Below are 17,948 nucleotides of genomic sequence, written 5' to 3' on the forward strand. Positions count from 1 at the left end.
CTGTGTGTTCTTGGTGCTGGATTTCAGAGGCTTATGCTTATTTGTCTCAGTTCAAATCTAATGAGCAAGTTATTCTGTATTTGCATTAGCATAAAAAAGCATATTTTGCTAAAATCAACTCCTTCTCCCCACCGTTTTTTTGTCTAATTATATGTGGTAGAACCAGATTCCCAGAGGAATACTTGGGAAGAGTATACTTGACTAAATAACTGTGCTAACTATCTAACCAATTGTTAACACGTTGTGCAATTTCTATTACTACCTTCAACAACCTATTTTTAATTTATACTATATAAATACTAAATAAAACCCCAATCTTTCAGAAACCACCCAATCTTTGAAATTATGTTTTCCATTAAGTGTGTTTCAGCACAGTTTAACTCACATCACCTACTAAAAGACTGAACTTTTTATAAAAAGATGCAAAAAATTCACTTTCACTCTAATACCAATTTTAAAAAGGATTCAGTCTATTCCACCCTGGCAGAAGATTAGTCAATATGTTTAAAATTAAACATGGTTTTTAATTCTGGAGTAGATATTAGCTCTGGGTTAAATATACAAAAAGAAATCTGGTTATTATGTCACATCTATTAGTCGTGTACCAAACAGCTCCAAACACCAAGAGCTTTCCATCTAGGTAGACTCTTTGGGCAGAAGCAATGGAGTGGCCACAGTGACAGGAGCATAGAATGGATAGGGTAGGGTAGGGTAGGGTAGGGTAGGGTAGGGTAGGGTAGGGTAGGGTAGGGTAAGGCAGGGTAGGGCAGGGTAGGGCAGCCTGTTCACTTATCACACAACCAAGAGTGTGCACAGTGTGGAAGAGCTAAAGGGGATGTGGTTTGGCAGTACTGGGTGGTGAAGAAGAGATTACATCTAGAGGTTCCTGCATCCTCTGTGACTTTTTCCCCCTTTAATTTAATCTTGAATATTGAGAAATGTCATTGTGTAGCTCACATGATAATTTCCATTAACGAAAGTTAAGGTACTTTAAAAAGAAATGAAGTATTATTGTGTCCCTTAACGGATAGAGAACTAGGACATAAAATAAGGGTTTGTCCACCAACATTGGCTGTCAGAGCTTGCAGGCCAGGGCTTATACACAGAAAAAACTGATGTAAAGGCAATCCACAGCCAAACAACCAAAAACTTTGCTTGATGAATCTGTCAGACAGATGGGAAAATGGCTTAAACATCTGTCCTAGAATGCATTGTTCAACAGGTGGGATTAACAAAGAATGGTTAAATGTCACATAAGCAGTGCCACTTAGATTTCAGTGTCAAATACCTTCACAGTTTCTTAAAATGGAATTTGAAGCAACTTTGTCTGGGATTTGTATATATAGTGGGTTTACTTCCAACAGAAGTATCTGGTTTAACAAAGAACTCTGGTCCATTTGACAATCGTAGCAGTAAATGGATCTATTGTGTGTAAAGGATCTGCTCCTGCCCTGCCTTACTTGAGTCTGCCCCTACATTTCTTTCAGGTCATTACTGACAATGGAAAACTAACTCAGAGAGATTACACTAAAATAAGAACACACTTTCTATATTTCCCTCCCAGACCTGCCTCATAATTTGGTCTGTCATTAGTCCCCTAAATGTGATGGTTCCCATCTGAATTAATTGTAGACCCTTTGTGTCTTATTTCTAGACCACAAGAGAACCACCCAAGAATAAAATATATAGTGAGGCTGATTCTCATTTCTCTGAGTTCAGTGTTCCCTTGCCCTCCCCAGATTTTCACCTGATTTACAAAGCTGTCAAAAGGCAACCAGCCCATACATCACCTGAAGCAAGAGATGTAACTCAGCCATTGCAGAGCTCAAAAGCGAAACAAACAAAGACAATGCCACATGCACATGCAAAATAATATAATAGTGTTATGGAAGACCTGGAGGTGAGCATTCCAGTGACAGTTCTGTACTCTCTCATCCCTTGGTGGAGCAGGCTTTCTGTGCAGCACAAGGTGTTTCTCAGGAAATCCACTGCTTCCCCTCTGAAGAGGAACTGCCCTGCTGTGGGAGGGAGCAAATCTCAACTTCTGGTTTGCAGCTCACATTCACTGCCATGGTGCAGAGCTCAAAGGGGCTGCCTGAGCTCCTTGCCCTCTCAGGTGATGGCAGTGAGAAAGGAAGGCACTTCTGAAGCACTGAGAACCTCTCCTACTTGAAGTATCAAGTTGCTACTCCAAGCAAGGACAGGAAGGTAGAGGAGCCTTGCTCAGGTCCTGGAGTGCTCCTAGAGAGCTCTTTTTGGTAACCTGGAGGGCCATGGCACTTTCCTCTCTTAGGCTCGGGGATGCTTCTAGGAGACAAGCTTGTGCTGAAGTCACAGTATGAGTTCAGCATCATCTCTGCAGGACCAGTCTTGGAGAACAGCCTTTCTCCAGACTGCAGACTCCTCTCTTCATTTCCCTTCTGTCCAAACAAACAATCTCTGTTTCTCACCACTGTCATAGGTTGATTTACAGCCTTGGAAGTTGCATGGAAAGAGGGACAATGACCTTATTTCACCTGTGAGAGGGTACAGCTGGAGAAAACTAGCTTTTCTAGCTGAACTACTTTGTACAAAGGAAACAAACACTTCTGGCACCTGCACAGCAGCCAGCTTCTCTTCTGTGGGTGGCAGGTTGCAGGCACAGATGTCTGGTGAATACCATAGGAGAAGTGAATACCACAGGGGATTCCAGGGCAGGAAAAGTCCAAAGACCTTGTGGACAGTGTGCTTCACAGGCACCATGGCAGGAGAGGAGTGGAAGGTGGGGCACCTCCAAGTGAGACTTGCTGGAATGTAAAAGATTTGACAGGTTGATGACATGGGCATGATGCCACTGGGTTGTTGGGTCAGAGTCACATGGTTGTAACTCACGACACATCTCACCTCTACAGCGTTAAAAAAAAAGGTTTAGTCCAAGGTTAAAACCAAAAGGAAACAAAAAGATGGTAAAGAATGCTTTTGTTGTTTTGACACTCAACCAGATTAATGTGTTTCTGATGAAAATGAAAACCAGAGCTGAAACTTGTTGGATGATATCTGGAGTCTCACTACCATTTTCATTATTTATTATATGTTTAAGAATTACTGAAATGCAAACCTCTGATCTTGGCATTTAAAACATGTTGAGCTTAGCTTACAGAGTGAAGGGAGATCGGTATGCAAGAGATAAAAAACTAATCCAAGAAACTGCAGGATCAAAGTAATTTGGAGTGAAAAAGTTGAGAACTAATGCACTGAGAGAGATCTGCAAAGCAAGTGAAAGACACAAAACCAGTAAAAACTCGACTATTGTGTAATTAGTGTAGCTATGAAACTTTATTTTCAGAGTCTTTTGAATTTAGTTTTTTCATAAAATTGCTTGAAGTCAAGGCAAACATTTTTAGAGTCCTGAGCTTGATCCTGTCTATTTTAAAGTAATTTTAATGGTAGAAAGAACTAGACTCAGATCTGTGTGCACAAGAAACCTGAACACTTCTGGCACCCGCTTCTGCATTAACTTGTGCCAGAGTTGTATTTACAGCAGGGAGATGTTCATTTGCATCCTGGCCCATAACTCCATGGCTGTGGGAATATTTGCTCAGTTTGCCTAGTTAACATGTGACTCAGGTAGGTGCACATATGGATTTCACACACATACTTCTTTCATGTACACACAAGTAGGTTCCTGCTTTGAAAAATTGAATGCATAAAGCATCTGCTGGCAAGCAGTTATGCATTCATTTTATTTTCAAATGCCATGATGTGTGGATAAACCTGGATAGCTTCAAACTAGGAAAAGAAAAACAAATGCTTTTGTAATTTGGAAAACAAACCATAATTCCAGGCTATGAAGACCTTCAGGCATTCTTGACATCTCCATAAACCCCACCAGCATCAATAAGCAGTGATTACTGAATGCTGACTTTAAAGCCAACAGGCTCCCTCAGCACTGAGGAGGGGAGGATTGCTCCTGGGGATTAGGTGGGCTGCCTGCCCTGCACCAGCAATGCCTGTTGGAAGGCATGACACAGGCCACATGTGATGTCCCCCCATGGTGCAACAGGGACATCTGCATCAGCACTGGAGCTTGCCCTGCTGCATGCCATCAGGCACAGACATAGGAGGGGCTGCCATGGCATGGGGGAACGAGTAGTTCAGGCATGTTCCTCAGAAAGGAACTTAAACTTGGCTGCTGCAGTGTTTGGGATCGCTGAAGGAGTTGAACTCCCTTCCAGCTTTCTCATTACTTGTCGTGTTTCCAGCACTGGCCTTCCGACACTGGACTTCCTTCCTATCCAGATCCGTCTGCTGAGCTGGTCGGTGTCAGGGTAACAAGATGGGAACATCATTATCCAGACCTGATTTTGTCCAACCTCCGTCATCTGAAACATGTTCAAGGATCACAACCCAGTTTTTTCCAATTTAAAACAGTTTAGGCTGAGCTGGCTTTGAGCTGTTGTAACATTGATAATGCAAAAATGAAGAAAAATAAGATACAAGAAGGGTTTGAGCATATCCAAGAAGTCCTTCAAAAATTACACCTCTGCTATAGAAAAGCACAGTCATAAAGAAGCCACAGCCATAGAAAGGCTCTCTTGTGTCCTTACCTTCTCTGCCTGTGAGGGAAATGGGAGCTATGCTCCCTGAACCACTGAGTGGTGAGCCTTGCAATGATTTTGCTATAAGGAAGAGAGTTTGTGTACACACAAGATGTGAACACTGGCCTCTTTGCCTGAAAAGAGAGGGAAAAGCGCCCATTAACAGGCAGTGTCCTCATTTGGTGTCCAGTAGCCTCTACAGGAAAGCTGTGTGCCATACCCACAGCCCTTTCTGCACAGTTTTTCTTGTGTTTTTGTTCTTGCACGCACACACAGACCCCAAATCCCTTGATCTTGCTTGGACACCCAGGCAGTTCCTCAGACATCACTGCTGCACTTTATGACCTGGATATGCTTCGGTGCTCCTTGTCCTGGGAAGCACCTTCTGTGTTTTTCAATGCCTTGACTTCTTCCAGTTCACTGAACTGCTTCTTCCATTTAGGCCCTTGACTTTAGCTGAGCCATAGGCCCCTGCAGATCAAGAGCAGCTATTAGCATTATCTTGCCTAACAATTTGTTTATATGTCAGGAGTGAAAGGGACACTAATCTAGTTCAAGCATCTAAGCATTGCTAAAATACAAAAATCAAAAAATTATTATTTGGCTTGTTTGAAAGACTCCGTTCTTCACAGCAAACCCTTTCAGAAGGAAAACTGGTGTAGAGAGAGTTTTGCTAAGCCTTGTCTGTGCTGAACGGCTTTCTAGTGATTAGAGATGGAAGTTTGGAAGTATCGAGTGCTTTGCCCATCCCATTACATATCCCAGCGTCCTTGCAGAGAGTCACCGAACACTGCAATTGCAGTGTGAGTAATTACAGATGCTGCCAGAAACAACACTATCAGGAAAAGTTTGTAGTTGAAATTAGGAATTTGCTTTCTGCTATGCCCTGGAAAACATTAGGGACCAGCAGCTGACTTTGAAATAACATTTTTATCTGTGGCAAACCTGGGCATCCAGTAGCTGAACACTGAATTAAACATCTGGTTTTATCTTCTGTTTCTGCTCCTGTGGCATAAACCTGAATTTCAGAAATCACACTGCAGGTGTGACTGGCAGACCTGAGGCAGGACTGAAGTCAATAATGTTGGCAAGGGTACCAGCAGAGAAATCTCAACACACCTTTTCTTTCTCACCCTCAGTTCAGCAGCCCAAAGTCGCTCTTGGGGTACACAAAGACTCAGGGTACACAAACAGAATTACGAGTCTGTACTCCCAGGACAGGGAACACACACATCAGGTATCAATTGCAGTGTCTCCAGGAGGAAAGACAATCTGGGACACTGTTTGCCTCAAGCCTGTACCTTAGCATCTCTTACACTACCTTTATTTTCAAGACTAAAACATCACCTCCATTTTCTTTACAGAACCAAGGTGGGCAGAAAGGGGGGAGGAGGAAGCAGTGAAGGCTGCTATGAAGTTTTTTTTGTACCAGGGATCCATATCTCAGATGATGGTCCTGGGAAACATTATTATTTACCTCTGTTGGAATGGGAAAGCAAAATAGCTGGAATAAGCACAGCTCTCAGCTACACACAGTACAATTGTCTATACAAGAGAGTTCCATGGGAATCCCACTGGAGCACCAGACACACTCAGCAAACACGGCCCAAACACACTGTGTGCCAAAGAAGTGTTAGGCATTAAACATTTACTTTCCTTTCTCTATTACCTTTGCACAACAGAACAGAAACCTCCTAAATATCTCTTCATTGTAAATTTTCTGAAACTACTTCAAAAATACACTTTTCCATTAGCAGCAGCACTGATCCTTTATTAATTACTGAAGAAGAAACATAAAAATAATTGGTAAGAGCTGATCACTTGGAAACAGATGTCTGATTTTATAACTTGGCCTGGACACTTGGGCTTGAAGCTACACAGGAATGTGAGTGCTATGACAATAGGCACTGTAACACCTGATTTTTGCAAGCCTGTCCTTTCCCTCCCATCCTTCTTTTACAAACCTAAAGCTGCTGGAACCAAAGGAGCACATTCATTAATTATGCTTTGCACCTGGGAATGGGATCTATAAAAACCCACCAACCCAAACATTCAGGGTATTGTACACAAGCTACCTAAATGAGCAAGGGAGGAATCAGCTGGAGAAGAGGGTGTGTTGCAGCCTTCTCCTGCACAGGGATTAGGTGCCTTGTTCAGGTTTAGCGGGACATGCTTCTTTTCACTCTGGATTCACAGCCCTGAAAACTTAATTATAGCTTTTCACCTTGCATTGATTAACATGAGAAATGAAGAGACCTCTCTTCCATCTGCTTTTTCTCCACCCACTCATTATCCTTGAATAACACATCACCTGTGGATTCTCACTCTCCATAGGTGCAGGGTTGCATTCCTACTGAGGAGAAGGGACCCAAGCATAACCTGGATGAGGCTGCAGATGAACTAAAGTAGAAGCCTCCTTTTGGAGGGAAGAAAAGTGTTTTGTGTAGCTTAGTGCAAGCAGCATGGTCTGAGAGACCCTACTAAACCAAGACAAGCTTGTCTGAGGATGATCCCATATATAGGTTCCGCCACACAATGAGGAGGTGAGTCCCAAGTTGCCCAGCCCACATTATCCTGGGGCACATGTGTGTACCTGGAAGCAAACCCCCAGTGTCAGAAATGAATGGCATCACTTCAAAAAAGGGCAAGATGGAGTACTTAGCACCACATGACTCACATGGCTGAAATGACTGGGACTCTCCCAAATTATTGGGACTATCCCAACTTCTCTGGCTATCCCAACCTCCACAAAGTGTTGTCCATACATACACCAAATGGTCCAGAACCACTGGAGTTTTCATTCCAGCTTAGGAAGAAGGCAGAGCTGCTCTGAAAGGAGCAGAAACAAAGGCAGTCCTGGAGGTGCTTCCTGTCTGCAGCTGCTGCGGGGGAGCACCTCCAGGCCTGCTGAGGACATTGCCGAAAGGCAACGTGAAAGCGTTCCTATCTATCTCTGATGCCTGAGCTGGAGCTTCAAGCCCCTTGTCAGGGGCCTATTTTTTCCTAGGAGGGCAGAGAGTATGGGAAAAATTGCAAAACGAGACACGTAGCCCCCACGAGTCTTTAACATTTGTAATCAAAGGGCATATAAACAACTACTAAATGTGCAAAAGTATCCGTCACAAACACTTAATACCTCCATCCTACAAAGCCGTGAAATAACTTGTATTCGACTCCCATACAGCTGAAATTTAAGTTCCTGGGGCCAGCCGTTAGTTTTAATTCACTTTATAGAAAAATCCCTGGGAATAAAACAGCGTTGGGTTTTCCTTATCTCTTCCCTGCCCTTGGTTTCCTACAGCTCCCCGCTACACCCCACTGCAGACGGCAGCTGCGGGGCTGGCGCTGCCGCTCCGGCGGGGCCCCTGCAGCGCCAGATGCCATCACAGCCCGGGCTCGGAGGGAGCCGCGGCTCAGCGCGGGGTGTCCCACGCCGTGTCCCACGCCGTGTCCCCGCGGGAGGGGCGGGACGCCCCCGTCCCACTGCGCCCGCGGGCGGTGCCGCCAGGTGCGCCCGCCCCGGCGCGGCCCCGGGGGGGCGGCCGCGGCTCCTGGCCCCACCCCGCCGCGCCGGGAGCTGCCGCCCCCCGGCTGAAGTCCGGTGCCGCCGCGCTGTGCCGCGCCGTGCCGTGCCGGGGGTGCCGTCACTCGGCGCTTCCAGCATGCTCCTAAGATGGCGGTAGCGGCGGCGGGCGGCGGCGGGGGCGGCCGGGCGCAGCGCAGCGGCTGGCTGGAAGTTTTGGTGCGGGAGCGCTGGCACAAAGTGCTGGCCAACTTGGGCGGCGAGGCGCTGGTGCTGAGCGGCGAGGAGCGCCCCGACGGCGCGGCCCACAACGGGCTGGGCGGCGATGGGACGGCGTGCCGCGGGGCCGAGGGCGGCGGGGGGCCGGCGGCGGCGCGCACCGCCTTCACCGATCCCCCCGAGCAGGTGCCCGAGGCCATCTCCAACAAGAAGCGCTGCGTGAAGGTGCTGAAGCAGGAGATGGGCGGACTGGGCATCAGCATCAAGGGGGGCAAGGAGAACAAGATGCCCATACTCATCAGCAAGATCTTCAAGGGGCTGGCGGCCGACCAGACCCAGGCTCTCTACGTGGGCGATGCCATCCTGGCCGTGAACGGCACCGACCTGCGGGATGCCACTCACGACGAGGCGGTGCAGGCGCTCAAACGGGCCGGCAAGGAGGTGCTGCTGGAAGGTAGGGGAGCGGGGCGGTCCGGCCGTGCGCGCCCGGGAGCGGGAGGCTGTGGGGCGGGGCGGCTCCCCGAGAGGCGGCGGAGCCGAGCCGGGGGCGAGGGGGTGACCCCGCGCATCTCGTGGGCTCCTCCGGGCATCTTTCCAGTGCGGAGAGTTCACACCCTGTAACCCGCGCCGGGACCCTCGACGGCGTGTGTTATGGACACAGCCCCTCGGCAAGGGACGAGCGGGATGCCGAGGAGCCGGGCTTGAACTTTGTGCCCTCGTATCCGCCGGTGCAGTCCCCACAGCCCCGTCCGTGCGCGGTCGGTGGAGGCTCCGCCGCCCCGTCTGCTCGCGGCGATACACCCAATACACTCAATATCTGCTCCTGGGCTGAGGCATCCGGTGGGAGTCTGACCGAGCCTCCTGCAGGGTGAGGGATCCTCTGGATCTGCCGTCAGGACGTTTTCACATCTTTTCAGCCCAAGAAAGGTGGGGAGAGTTGGGTACTAGGAGATGTTAAACAAGTAAAGGAGTCCCTCCCTCCTCCCCTGGCATTAAGGGAAAGCCTTGGGTGACTCTGCCCTAGTCATCTCGAAACGCCCGACACCACCCTCTCTCCAGTTCCTCCTTCCACCACCCTACTCCCGATCAGGGATGGGGGGTGGGGGCAAAGCGGTTTGAATGAAGCTGGCGGTGCCTCACGGACTCGTTAGCCATCCCTGCAAAGCAGCGCCCTTTCCTTTCTCAAGGGTGACTGAAACAGTTCTGTAAAAAGTAGCCTTAGAAATTGACCTCAGAGAAAGGAGCAGACTCTGGTGTGCGTGGAGGGAGGGCGTCCCCCCAGAACGGGACGGATGCTGGGGGAGAGCAAGCAGAAAAGCAGAGCCAGGTTCCCTCAGACCACGAGTTCATGAGGAGAGAGGCGTGCACAAACGTTTAATCCCTGTCTTTTCACAAGGACTGATTTACTTGCTCCACCTGAGAGAATGAACAGCTTCAGAGCTGCCCTTGGCGTGTGTGTGATAAAGTGATTACATATTTACCCACAAGTTCATTTAACCGGAGGTCAATGGCATTTGAGGCATGCTGCAGCGCTGCCTTCCCCTGTGCCATCGCTTTCCTGCGGGCACTCCCAGCTCGCTGGACCTGTAGCCCTTTCGGTACCGCATATTCCTTCACGTGCGTTTTTTTGATGGTTACTTTGAGGAGCAAAGGAGATGCTACTGCTGGCTGGGAGGTGCAGCTGAGGATCAGCCATGAGCAGCCAACTATGGCATAAATTTACAGAAAAAGTTTGAAAGGGAGAGAAGGTGAGAAATGTATTTCACAGTAGTGTGTGCTGAGAGACTCTTTTGTTGTCCCTGTGACAGTGAAAACTGGAGGAGTTAGTGCTCCATGAGGATTTAAGAAGCTGAGGACAATTGTGTCTCCTCTCCCTCTGTGCCCTGCAATACCTGCAGGACCAAAGTGCATCTTGTCTTCCCTCGCTGCAGCTGAATTGATTACAGATACACCTCTGAAGCATTAATATGAACTTCTCTGGCCACTGAAGTGGGGTTCTTGCATCTAAATTTTGTCACTGATTTGTTTATGCAGTGTAAGGTCCTTCTGGGGTGCAGTCAGGTAGTGGCTGAGCTTTGCTGTGACCTAATGAGTAATGTATATAATGCTTGCAAATCTCCCTCGTTCTGTGTGGCGAGCTTTAAAAAGCCCTCAGTTTTCTTCCAGGCTAGGAGTGAACATGAAGCCGTTTCAGTGGGGAATTTAAGCAACCTCCTTCACTTCTTTTGACATCACAGCTGTCTTGCATTTCTTTGCTCTGTGCTGAGGTGCCTCAGTAGTTGTTTATGCAATTGAATTTGTCATTTGCAAAATGAGAGTATATTTCATTAGTGATGTGTATGTAGAGTTAAAATATTCTGACGCTGCACTCAGTATTTTGTCCTGCCTTTCTCAATGTTATTTCTACAATGCAGAGTAACCAAACCAAACTTTGGCTCCAGCATTGCCTGGGAGGGCTTCTCCCTTCAGTGGAGACCCACTCCACGTGAATGAAAACAGGCAGCTTAGAACAATTCTCTGTGATTCTACTGCCCACTTTGAAGCTCATTCTTCAGCAGCAGAGTCTAAAATGGTATTTTTATTACTAAAGGAAGGAAAATGCAAAAGTTCTTTTTACTTTTTAAAGTATAGAAGGGCAACACTTGATTTTCCTTTCCTTACAGACAATAGGATTTTGCCATTCCTGACTTCTTAGAGAGTTATATATGGCAAAAAGCAGGCTGTGATGGGGCAGGGCAAGACCCTTGTGCAGCTCCTCTCTAGACTCTTTCTCTAATTCACAGAGCAAAGCCAGCATGTGTTTCCAGGGTCAAAATGTAAGATTTGCATTTTAGGGAGATCCTGAGATTTGTTTGTGACTTCCAGTTCAGGAAAGCCAAATTTGCAAAGGCATGGCAAGGTGTAAAGCACAAGAAACACATTTCATGGTGCAGCAGGGCTCTGAGTATTGCCCAATGCATTGTGCATTCCTGGAAAGGGTCTTACCGTGGAGTATTTCCTAGAGGTGATGGCAGGGAGGATGTGTCTCAATACCCAGTATCAGAGTGCTGGAGCCTGCCTGTGATATAGTGTCCTGCCTAAAACTGCTTGCTCAGTGGAATGAGGCATTTACCAGCTCAGCACTAAACTGTAGTCTCTCCTGCATTCCTGTGCAGGGAGCAAGGGAGTAGAAAATCCCTCCCCAGGCCTCTGCACCCAGTGTGGGAGGCAGGGCTGGCACCCGCGTGGGTAGCAGGAGGAGGAAGGTCTGTGAAGAGAAGGAAATGCTTCATTTTAACACTTGCCCCTTTTCCTGCACTGATTGCTGTCTCTGAGGTGGTGGAAAGAGAGATTTGCTGAAGGGTCAGGGGTGGTGTAGCTGCAGCAGCTGTGCTGGTGTTGGGGGGGGCACAGCTGTAAAGCCCAGTAGGAGAGGGCCCTACTCCAACAAATATAATATCCATGCTGGGTTGTTCTATCTTCTCATTTCCCATCTCTAACTCTTGTATAATTCACCTACTAAGCTAAAGTTTCTTCTTTTAGGTGTGGTCTGTGTAGTTGGCTAGGGTGCCTTAAATCCAGTAGAATTTGATAAATGGAAGGGAAACAAGGCAACAAGTGATACTGCCTTAAGAGGAGCTGTAAAGCAAAAGGTTCAAGATGAGAGGGAGATGATGAGGAGGAAGGACTTGGGCCCTTAGAAATCATTCTGTCTCCTATCAGCAGTGATGGACCACTTCTGCCTGCAGGGTTTAATTTCCTGTGAGCTTTTCATCACAGCCCGAGTGTGGGGAGCAAAGCAGGCAGAGGGAACAAGGGTGGAGGTAGCCTGATGTTGGGCTTGTCAGCCCTGGGTGGCTTCCCAGGTGTTCAGAACAGCAGGATGGGGCTTCTCACCAGGATACAGGAGCAGAGAGGATTGTCCTACATGAGAGGCAAGGCAGGCTCCTTGTACTATACATATTTGCAGGTATGGAAGGAAGTTTAAATTATCCTGACAGCTATTGTTTGCCCCTATAATTTTCTTGTGGTTCTGTTAAATTTGGCCTTCTTAAATAAGCACTTTGGAAAAATCAAGCAGCCCCTCTCGTGCTGTGTGAAGCACATTTCATTCGAGTGACTCTCAAGACACCAAAGGTGTTTGTTTTTATCAAAGCATCCTGGATAAAACCAGTCCCTTGGCATGCTCTGTGACCAAACTGGTTGTGCTTTACTTGTATTCTCTATACGTTCAGTGAAAAAAATGAAAACTTGAAGATGCCTATGCTAATGTTAAACAGGGCCCCCCAACATGATGCTGTATTGGGATGTGAAGAAAAAAGAAAAACACTGCATTAGTGAATTTTGCTATCTTTCTGCAGGGTATTTTCCCCTAACTTGTTTCATGTGTGTGGGTGAGCTAGTAGTGATTGTGGTGGAAGGTACGTACTGGGAAAAGGAGCATCTTCTTAGTGTTGTTAGAATTTTAGAGATTTTGAATGATTCCCAGTTAATTCAGTTGCAAGGTCCGTGGAGAAATGGTTTTGGCAGCCTTCCTGGGTTTGCATAAATTTCCCACAGAGAGGTATCCCCCTGCAGAGTGAATTTTAGCATATGGATAGTAGCCTGTATCATCTTCTGTGGCATTCTTGGGACTAATACAGAGCTTTGAAGCAGAGTAAGAATAAGCACGATACAGTTTGTACTGTAGTAACATGTATTGTTTTCCAAACAATATTTCTGTAAGAACTGTAAGGATTCTCCTTTTCCTACCCTTTTTTCATTTTCTCTGGATGAAGCAAATCAATTGTATCTGTGTGAATTACATGTTGAAATAGTGTAAAATAGGTATGGGCTTCTTGTTGGCTGTCGTTTTTGATCTTATCTATGTTTTTGTGTTTCTGTCAGTAAAGTAGTGACAACAGGAGAATTCTGAGGGATAACAAAATACAGTATTTATCCAAAAAGTGTGTCTCCTGCAAGTATAGAGGAAAAATGAGGCACAGGGCACTTAATAAGTGACATAACTAGTTACTACAGTTAGGTCAGGGCTGTAAATCTCAGTGATTGCAAATTGTATGCATAGTTATTCTTTATCCAGTATATGTATAGACAAAACCATTTACCTTTTTTTTCTTTTTTTTGTATGTGTGTGAGGTGTTTATACCGGCAAATATGCAGTTAGGGAAATGCCTTGTATTTAGAATCTGTACATTTCATGACCCATGTAGCTGCCCTTGGCACACATCAGTTTGAAAGTGAAATTGAAAAGGAAAGGAGCAGGTAGTCTTGTTCTAAGAGTTCCAGGTCTAAGCAGTTCCTGAGAATCTCAATTTTGATTGTTTCAGCTGCCTGCAGCTGATGGGGAAGGTTGAGTGGCAACACTTGATGTGTTTTTCATTGATTAGATTACAGGCTAATTTAGCAGTCCCGACAGCCTGTATCACCTTTCACAGATAAAAAACAGTACATCCTCTTTGCAGTAATTCCTGTATGAGTCCTCTCTCTCAGTTACTCTAAAGAAAATAAGGCAGTTGTGGGCAACACATTCCTGGATTTATTTGGACCAAGTGCAGGGTGCCCTGTCAACCCACACAGGGAATCATATACTAAGCCCTATAGAAGCAACTTACTACCATCTCCTTAAGGGTGATTAGAAGATTAAATATGTCTAGAGACCTGGGACTCAATTGCACATACAGATTAAACATGTTAATAAGTATCATTAGAAAAGAAAAAAACATGTTTTAAAATCCCAGTAGTATTTTTTTCATGAAAATTAAATTTAAATCTTGGTATAACTCTTTAAAGAATCTTTAAACCATGAGAGTAAAATTGAAAGCTGAAGGCTTCTGCTATGGTTAATAAAACAATGTTTGTATCTTAATTTTGCTAGGACAGGTGTCTTTTCTCTGAAGGCCATTTCCACTCTCACAGGACAGCATTTTCACACAGGTGATGCCAGGGGCACTGGCTTCTTCCCACCTCTGCTGCCCACTGGGTTTGGGTCAGAGATGCTCACTGCATGTCTGTCCTGAGGGAGTATCCAGAATTCAAACCAGTTTGGATTTGGGACAGCCCAGCTGAGGTGCTGATCCCAATAGATTGATGGTTTCAGGTGTAAACTAGGAAGGAATTTTAACTTTGTTTTATTCTCTTAATCTCACTGTTTCTATAATACATGGTGTGGAACTTGTCCTGATAGTAATGTATCTGTAAATTTGGCTGTAAGTATCACATCCGTTTGTGTTCATTCAGGGTTCATAAGTATTGGAGAGTTTGCTCTATTTGTAACCTGTACCAGTAGTCAGTCTGCTTCCAGGCTTTAAAAACACATTATTTCCATTCCATTTTTCTAATTTAGATTTCTGATCATAGGATTATTTTGTACTTTATTCTGCAAGATTATGTTGCCATGGCTACTTGTTAGAATTGGTACAGCTACTTCAGTAGAAGGGAAATTGGAGGAAACAGTAGTTCAAGAGAGCAATAGCATAAGCGTACAAAATGCGATGAGAGCAAAGCTGTCCCAGAACAGCATGGGAGACTCTGGCTTTCCAAGTCTGAAACGGATCCTCAAGCATCTCAGAAAAATAGTTGGTGAAGAAGGGATGGTAGCAGTATTTCTAGAATGTGCAGAAAATCCTTTAGCTACTTATCATATAGAGATTGTGAGTAGTCCAAAGAACACAGCTTTGCTGGCCTTGACATGATGGGTAGAGGTGACCCAGGTTCTTCTTTTAGCTCTTCTCAGCCCCACATTGGTGTCACTACAGCAGCGGTAGCTGGTGGGAAGTGGGCTTCACTTGTCTCAACTATGTCATCTCTTCAAACCTTAAACTGTCGAGCAGAGAAAAATACTTCTGCTAGCACAGAGTGTGCCTGTGCTAAGGGTCTTTAGCAGGACATCTGTTCTTAGAGCAATCAGGGAGAGCACTGTACTATTATGGCAGATTGGAAAAGAGTTAAGACTTGGAATAGTAGGAATAAATGGACTTGTTTTGGCAGAGGCATAAAGATTGTTGTAAAGATGAGAAGGAACATCAGGGGAGTGGCAGCATTTGGTACATGCCTTGAGGAGTGTCACTGCAGGCAAGGAGGCAATTTGAAGATGTTCAAAGTGAGGCTGATTTGGGCTACAGAAGTCTGTGAGAAACAACAAAGGATGTAGAAAGCATGGAGTGCTACTTGTCATTCGTCCTAGGTGTTGGAAGGTGTGTTGTGAGCCTTCTTCAGCTCTTCTCATGTGTCAGCTGGTATTTTGCAGGACTAGGAAAGCTGCTTTATGAGACCATATCTCTGTGCTTTAAAAGATGGTTAATAGCTCAGCCTTCTTTACCTTGTACTTCTGGGAGAGAGGATTAATTGAAATTATGACATCCACCATCTTGCAACATCTCAGAGTCCAGCAACACTGAGTAATAAACAGGGACACAAAAGTTTGCTTGTGGGGGAAGTTGGGAAAAGACAGAATCAGTTTGTTCATCATCAAATTAGCAATCAAAACATAATTTTTCCCAGAACGTAAGTTAATAAACTTGCTTAAAAAAGGTTTAATCAGCTGTGACTAGTTCATCAGATTGCTTCAACACTAGATATTGCCTCACAGTTAGGTTTTGTTCCTTAACATAAATTCAATTAAGGGACATAATTTCCACATAACTCTTTGGCAGATACGGATTTCTGACTGCTGTTTCTGTACACTTTTGTTACAGTCTGGCTTTAATTTTGTCTGTCTAGAACTTGAACTACTGAACTGGTTACTGTTTTGTTGCACATATGCTAAGGGCACAACAAAGTAGGTCACTGCCAAAGAGGCACATCTGTACTGTACTGTTGGGTAAAATGGAGTTTTTAATTGTAAGGAAATGAGCCAGAAAAGTAGATGTGGAAAAACTGTCTCTGATTAGAAATGATTAACATACAGCACATTCCTTCTAAAAATGATACACAGGTTTTTGCTGAACTGTTGGAAGTTGTGCTTGTTGGCACAGCTCTAGAAGTCAGCAGAACTAAAGCTGCGGCTGTTTATTCCTCTATGCTCTGGGATATTTTCTTCTGAAGATGACATGCATTTGAGCAGTGAGGCAGCACACAGATGAGTAATCTGTGTGTGTGCATCTACATGAATAGCTTCAGTTCACTTTAAAGGCTGAAAATTGGTAAATTCCTGGTATGGTGTAAGTACCTGAGAAACAGAATTTTTTTTTTTCAAGTATCAGAAAGCTAGAAATATGTCATAACATAAAGATAAAATGTAAAAAGCCAGTATTAGAATATAAATTCTTTTCTGGCAAAGAAGATGCAACTTACCTGATTTGCATCAACAGGTAACATGACCTCTTGGGAATATTTATCAGCCTCATGTGCCCTTTCAGGGAAATGGGACCATTAGTTAAACTTTATGTTCCACTTGCCATAGGCATGTACAGCTGGTGCAGTACCTGTTTTGGCTTTTAACATTATCAAGAAGTTATGAGAGAGCATGGAAAAGCTACATCATGGAAATAATATATCTCTGCTTTAGTCTGAATGATTTCAAGAATAGCTATTTTCAGGATGATTTACTATACTGACATGTGTTTAAACTGCCATTGGTTCTGATTCTGCAAGGGGAGCAAGAGACAGCTGTGTGAAGATGCTGGAGAGGTTTAGAGTTATCCAGCATGTATCCTATGAGGGTGCTTTAAGCTAATAGTTTTAACTCAGTGAAAGTTTAATCTGTTTATCCTGGGCTTTGGGCTTTAGTCCCCGTTAAACCGCCTGGAAAGACAAAGCTAGCAGAGGGATGAGCAGGATTGTTGTGGCACATGTGATTTCCCTTATAGCAGGCAGCTTTCCTTTGGTCTTACTCTTCCCAGGTAGAAGCCAGAAGGATCCTTCTCTTGCTGATGTGAAGCCAAAGGAGGTATTTAAGTATTGGATGTTCAGAAGTATTTTCCAGGAATAAGGTGAGCAGGGTTTGCCTTCAGTACTTGTGGCTTGATTTCTTTGTGGGTTTTTTTTTTTTTTTTCTGATTTGATACTTATTTGGGTGTTTGTTAGTTTGTGTGGGTTTTTTGTGTTTTTGTTTTATTTGGTTGGGGCTTTTTTGTGGAGGATGTTGTGAACAGAAAAAATGGTCTCCAAATTACAATTGTTTTCCAAAGAACATATTATTCTTGGTAACTACCTGTCCCTTTTAACCTACTTGTCCTGTTTCATTCAATGATAGCCTTTCCTGGTGCCCAGTCTCCTCCTCCATCAGTGATAGGTGGCTGGGATGAAGAAGTGTCTGCAGAGACCCAGCAGGATTCCTACCACATAAATATACACTTGGGCAGAGAGACACAGACCGTAAGATGTGTTTACAACATGCATACTTCTGTAATGAACAGTCCCATCAACAGGTACTCCTTGTTTGGAGCTTGACCTTCCTACATGCTCAGGGCCAGCGTGGCAGCTTTAGGCTGCTGGGGCTTTGCCAGGTCTGGAGAAGCTGAGCTGATGCCTGTTACCCACTGGGTCTCTCTGCTTTTAGGATGTCATGGTGGGCTGTTCTAGCTCAACACTGCAGAGGCTGTGGAGTCTCCCTCACTGGAGATATTCAGGAACAGTCTGGATGTAACCCTGTGCAATGTGCTCTAGGGAGATCCTGCTTAAGGAGGAAGGTTGGACCAGATACCCCACCT

The 17,948-nt window shown here is 45.2% G+C and overlaps 1 protein-coding gene across 1 annotated transcript in view; it reads left to right on the forward strand.

The window, feature by feature from the left end:
• The first annotated feature begins 8,141 nt into the window (after window positions 1-8,141).
• Window positions 8,142-17,948, forward strand: part of SNTB1 (syntrophin beta 1) — a 122,487-nt gene continuing 112,680 nt past the window's right edge. The window contains exon 1 of the mRNA XM_068182204.1: window positions 8,142-8,773. Coding sequence (XP_068038305.1) covers window positions 8,251-8,773 — 523 coding nt within the window. The 5' untranslated portion in view covers window positions 8,142-8,250. The remainder of the gene's footprint in view (window positions 8,774-17,948) is intronic.

This window comes from Anomalospiza imberbis, chromosome 1 (genome assembly GCF_031753505.1).
Source record: "Anomalospiza imberbis isolate Cuckoo-Finch-1a 21T00152 chromosome 1, ASM3175350v1, whole genome shotgun sequence".
Classification (NCBI taxonomy): Eukaryota; Metazoa; Chordata; class Aves; order Passeriformes; family Viduidae; genus Anomalospiza; species Anomalospiza imberbis.